Source organism: Natrix helvetica (genome assembly GCF_964273705.1).
Source record: "Natrix helvetica genome assembly, chromosome: 1".
Lineage (NCBI taxonomy): Eukaryota > Metazoa > Chordata > Lepidosauria > Squamata > Natricidae > Natrix > Natrix helvetica.
The window spans coordinates 142583987-142590199 of record NC_138548.1 but is presented as its reverse complement, the minus strand read 5'-3'; the positions used below and the strand labels follow the sequence as shown (position 1 = coordinate 142590199).

At 42.7% G+C, this 6213-nt stretch overlaps 1 protein-coding gene across 2 annotated transcripts in view; it reads left to right on the top strand.

Annotated features, from left to right (window-relative positions):
- The first annotated feature begins 5766 nt into the window (after positions 1-5766).
- The window catches only part of DARS1 (aspartyl-tRNA synthetase 1), a 52820-nt gene continuing 52373 nt past the window's right edge, over positions 5767-6213 (top strand). The window contains exon 1 of one of the 2 annotated variants that reach the window (XM_081935295.1): positions 5767-5928. Coding sequence is in view for 1 of the 2 variants with exons in the window: in XM_081935294.1 (XP_081791420.1) it covers positions 6014-6079 (66 nt within the window). In the remaining variant the exon portion in view is untranslated. Of the gene's footprint in view, positions 6080-6213 lie in introns of both variants that reach the window. The other variant, XM_081935294.1, reaches the window with a different exon arrangement.

Here is a 6213-nt window from a genome sequence, read left to right as displayed (position 1 = left end):
CAGATGGAGGGTTTCGAACTTATACAAGATATGTAATAAGCAATAAATTGTGAAGAGAAGTCCATACAAAACTTACTAAGGAAATAACCAGAATATTAATGCCACAAATGGCAAGAGACATAAGACTGCACTATTACTGGAAAGACACAGGTTGATATAATCAAAGCTTATAATAAAAAAATTAAGTCAAATTTAGTTGAATTTAGAGCATTATGTATAAAATGAAGTGATAATGGATACAGTTAAATGATTGATAATGATAATAATGCATATATATGTATTGGTTTGATAAGAGGAAAATTGATATAAATTGCAAATGGTGACTACGAAAGGTTTAGAAACTCTGTTATTAAATATAACCAATTTTTATTTAGAACATGTTATAAAGATGTAATGTTACTGGATGATATTGGAAAGAGCTAATGGAATGCCATTATGTGGTTTTGCTTTAAATCTGGAATATTTTATATAAAAGGATGTAAAAACAATTATAGTCAAATGAAGGTTGAGGTATGATGATAGTAATATATATAAACATGTTTGATTTAAAATATATGATTTGATATGAATTGTATGTGATGACTGTGGAAGGGATGCATGGAAGTTTTTGTAACCAATCGACACACTTTCTACAATTTGTAATGGAAGATGGTTTTGTGTTTTTGTGTGTGTGTGTTTTGTCTGTGTTTATTCAAAAACAAAAAAAATCTTTATTAAAAAGAAAAACAGTGACAAGGCAAGTCATCAGTATATAAAAAGAGAACATTCCCTTCTAGCACTGCTGATGTTACCAATTGGGTAATGAGTTGTCTACAAGAAAATAATCAAGCACAGTCAGGATCCCACATTTGAATTTTGACCTACAAACATTATCTTCTATTGATAGTAATATAGATATATATGCATTTTCTTTGCCCCATCCGCATTCATAAATGATATCTTTGCAAAAGTACCGTTGACAGTATATAACAGGTGTTTCAGCCCATGGACACATTTTGAACTTTGAGAGCGTTACACCCAATCTCACGAAATAGTTCCCAAGATAAATGCAGGCAATCACGAAAAATCCCATCAATCATAAAACAGTAGGTTGAAGCAGCCCACTATTTTTTAAAAAAATCTGATGCTACTAAAATCTAAATGGATCCCAGCAGCATTGCTACCAATGTAGGTTAAGTCTGAGGCTGATGCTTTGTTGTGCAATATGCCATTTCCCATTCATTATTGTTAATTAAAGGGTTTTACAAAATAAACAAGGTAAGGAAAAAAGTGGGCAGTTGCCAAGGAACGTGTTGCCAGGCTAAATGTCACACTGCATTGCATATTGATGACCCAAGGCATAGAACTCATCCTGCTCTGCTTTATTCTATTGGTAGAGAATAATGTCAGTGCCATTTAAAAGACATAACCAAAACATCATGAGGTTGAGCTTTAGTTCCTCAGACTGTCTTGAGAATTAATATCAACCTAAGGAAGATTTTTATCCGTTTTAAAAACATATGCTGAAATTTTACCGTTTTATGTCCATTTGAGCACATATTTTTAAAATATGTCAGCAATGGGATTAATGGTGCTGCTCTCACAAAAGTAAAGAGCGACAACTGAAACAAGGGAATTGGTGGCACTTTCTTAAGAGAAAAGGCATGTGTTGACAGGTGGCTAAGCAATTTGTCAATACCTGGGTCCAAGCAGGCTGTTATCTAGGATGTGTGATTTTTGTTTGTTGTTTTTATAAAACAGAAACTTCTCCCTCATTTTACTGTGCAAAATCCATTCCTCCCTACAGATGCTGTTTTACTCAATAGAATGCTCAGGACTCAAATCAGGTGGTCTAACACCTGATCTGCAGAAAAGACGTGGTTCAGTCAGTGAAGTGCTTGATAAGGAAGTAGGATGCTGCCCAGTAAAGCAAGCAATGGCCAGAGATTTGGAGAATGACCATGTCCACAAGATAGCCAATAGGAGCTAGAATCAGTTATTGATCACAAACCAGCATCATTGTGGAGACATCACCCATTGTTTGTATGACTGGAAGAAGAGGGGAAACACCTTTATGAATAAGAACTGCAGGTAGTTCTTGTTAGTGACTGTCTTGCTTAGCAACACTTTGCAGTTTTAAAGATAATGAAAAAGTAACTTTACAACCAAGCATCATATTTACGACTTTACAAAAGCAAAGGAAAGCTGAAGTAAGATCATAAGTAAAGCCATACTTTCTCTTGGCAGCCAGTTCACTTAATGACTGAGTTGCTGGTCCCAGCTGTGGTTTCTAAATGAGGACCACCTGTACAGTGCTAAATATTAATGTGTGCTACCTCTCTAGTGGACTACAGTAGAGACAAAAAGCGATATGAAGCCATGATCTACAAAAATACTAAGTTGTCTTCATTTTGAAATTAGTAGGACAAGAGATAAGAGTCCAAAATACAAAGATAAATGTTGTTAAATCCAATCTGAAAAACTCGTTGCTGTAAGGACAACCCCATCCAAAATAAACTTTATCTTGTAAAAAGTTAGCACCCATCCCTCTCCTAGAAAAATGAAATATTTTGAGAAATATTTAAAAAGGCAGAATATTATATTTCCCTGGATGAGAAATTGAGAAACATGAAATTGAGAGACAGAAAACAGTCCCTACATTTCTTAATATCCCTCAGCAGATGTCAGTACTTAAGAGATAAAGATCTTATTGAGATCTAGGTAGCTCTATTCATAGGCAAAATTCCCTGACTATGTCTGAACAAAGGTAGGATTAGTCCTCAGCCACAATAGGAATTGCCCAAGTCCCATTCATTGTATCAGCCCAAACATCAACCAAACATAGCTCAGGCAAACTCCTAGGATTTGTACATGGCCTCATGGGAGGCTGATAACAGCCAATAGAATACATGTTCTTGAACAGGAACAGGAAGCTCAAGTGCAAAGCCCAAGAGAAGTTATAAATGCTCCTCACTCTCAACTCCATATGGCCAGCTACCCAGGACCACCCATATGGTTCTGCTTCATCATTAAACCATCTTTCCAATTAACCTACATTTTGTCTAAAGTGCCTTTCTCCCAACTTAGAACTGGATCTGGTTATTTCTTCCAACAATTTCAACCCCAAAGTCTCACTTTCTCCATACCAAGTCTCAACTTCCCTAAAGGAAATTTCACCATTTGCTCCCTCATCCAGCTATCAAGTGGATAGCTATTCACTATCAAGACGTGTGTGTGTGTGTGTGTGTGTGTGTGTGTGTATGCACATATGCACTCAATATCACACATTGACTTAAGGCAGTGACATGACTTAAGTTTTAAATTGTACATTTGCATGTGGTTTGTTTAGTTTTATGGATGGTAATTTTTGGGCTCAACAGCACGGGAAAATAAATATGGAAAACAATGTATCCAGAGATGGTATTCAGCCAGTTCTGACAGGTTCTGGAGAACTGGTAGCGGAAATTTTGAATAGTTTTGAGAATTGGCAAATACCACCTCTGGATGGCCCTGCCCCCATCTATTCTCTGTGTTAAGTAATTAAGCTCCCCGTTAGAAGAGCGAGTATGCAGAGAAGCGTAATGAGAGTGATATGGAATAACACGCACAAACCAGCATACAGAGACACTGAATAGTATAAAAATATAGTAGTTTACTATGTAGAAATATAGAAGTATTCAGAGTCTGGTTAACAGTCCAAGTCATACACGGTTCAGTAATTCAGTTATCAAAATAGTCAGTCTAACACACAAAGTATAGCTAACAGTTGCAAACCACAATACCTCAGTATACACCGATCAGCTTCTAACAAAACAGAGAGCTAACAGCCATTCTGGCTCCCTCTTATAGCTGCTTGAGGTAACAAACCAATTATATCACTTAAGCATTTAAAGTAACAGATACATTTGTTACAATCATGGCTTATATACATTGCCAAGCCAAGCCTAGGGTTACATCCCTAACACTTTGCCTCCCCAAGTCCCAGCTGATCAAGGATTTTGCACCTGGAGTGGGATGGAAATGGAAATTTTACAGTATCCCTGGAGTGGTGAGGGAATGGAGATTTTGCAGAATCCTTCCCCTGGAGTGGGATGGAAATGGAAATTTTACAGTATCCTCTCCCTGGAGTGGGGTGGAAATGCAGATTTTACAGTATCCTTCCCCCAGGAGTGGGTAGGAAATGGGAATTTTACAGTATCCTCCCCCTGGAGTGTCAAGGGAATGGAAATTTTACAGTATCCTTCCCCCAGGAGTGGGGAAGGAATGAAGATTTTGCAGTATCCTTCCCCTGGAGTGGGGTGGAAATGCGGATTTTACAGTATCCTTCCCCCAGGAGTGGTGAGGAAATGGAGATTTTGCAGAATCTTTCCCCTGGAGTGGGATGGAAATGGAAATTTTACAGTATCCTTCCCCCAGGAATGGGGAGGAAATGGGGATTTTGCAGTATCCTTCCCCCAGGAGTGGGGAAGGAATGGGCATTGCACAGTACCCTTCCCCCAAGAGTGGGGTGGAAATGGAAATTTTACAGTATCCTCCCCCTGGAGTGAGGTGGAAATGCGGATTTTACAGTATCCTTCCCCCAGGAGTGGGGAGGAAATTGGGATTTTGCAGTATCCTTCTCCTGGAATGGGGTGGAAAAGGAAATTTTACAGTATCCTTCCCCTAGAGTGGGGAGGAAATGCAGATTTTACAGTATCCTTCTCCCAGGAGTGGGGAAGGAATGGGGATTTTACAGTATCCTTCCCCCCAGGAGTGGAGACGGAATGGGGATTTTGCATTAGCCTACAGCCATGATGGCGAACCTATGGCACGCGTGCCACAAGTGGCACGCGGAGCCATTTGTCAGGGCACGCAAGGCGCTGCCGTCAGCTGGCCAGCGCGCATGCGTGCGCTGGCCAGCTGAGTTCACCTTTTTAAAAGCTATTTTTCGCCTTCCCCAGGCTCCATAGGCTTTATAGGAGCCTGTGGAGGGCGAAAAGAGCCTCCCCCGCCCGCCCGGGAGGCTTCAGGGACCGTCCGAGGCTTCCCTGATGCCTTCGGAGCGCATAAAACGACCCTCCGAGCAACCAGGAAGCACTTCCAGTTTGCTCTGAGGGTGGTTTTAAGCGCTCCGAAGACTTCAGGGACGGTCCCTGAAGCCTCCGGGGGGGCGGGGGAGGCTCTTTTTGCCCTCCCCAGGCTCCTATAAAGCAAAAAAAATGTAAAAATGGGGGGGTCGCGCGTTGTGCGCGCATGCGCACTGGGGGGGTTGCGCGTTGCATTATGGGTGTGGCACGCCCGCACTCGACCCCCCTGCACTCCCCCCACTTGTGGCACGCGAGCCAAAAAAGGTTCGCCATCACTGGCCTACAGTATCCTTCACCTGGAGAGGGGTGGGTGTGGGGATTTTACAGGATCCTTCCCCTGCTAGCCCACCAATCCACATCACACCCACCAAGCCACTCCCACAGAACCGGTAGTAAAAAAAATGAATCCCACCACTTAAGGTACACAGGTCACTCATTCACAATCACAACAATGCACTCAAAAACCTTCCATAAGAGGGCAAATAAGGCATAAGAGGACAATTTTTCACACTTTTTAAGTAGTATGAAATATGATCGTTTTATTGTATCTTGAACGGGATAGGCAGGTTTCCTCCAGTTCCCAAACCCTACAGAAACACACACACACCGCTCATCTCCAACAACACGTCGAGCGAACTCTCCAAAGCTCGCGATAAAACGTTTCCTGCATTGGAAGCGGGGGGGGGGGGAGAGGAGAGGCAGGATGGTCCTGAAAGACGAGGAGATTCATTTCCCCCCATGACGTAATGCTTAGAGCGTGCTCGGCTCTCCCTGGCGTGCTTTACGTGCCCGGAAGTGGTACGGGAGGACACGCGGAGAGAACGTGTAAAAAAAAAAGTAGCCCGGGGAATCCAGCGAGAGGCGGTGGAACGGCTTTTGTCAGGTGATACGGAAAGCTTGAGGGGACAAAAAAAAGTGCGCGTGCCCACTCCGCCGTCCCCCGCCGCTTTTCGCTGCATGTGGTAAAAATGCCCGGCGTTCGTAAGAATCAAGAACGGAACAGCGACCGCCCAATGGAGCCGCCGCCGGCCGATGTGGGTTTCCGAAGGGATGGAAGCGGTCTGGGTGGGTAGGGAGGGTTGGTGGGCGAGGAGTATTGCGGGGGGAGGCGGGGGCGTTGCAAATGTCAAAAGGCCCCGCGTGTGGACCCGAAGCCCCCAGCCTCTAC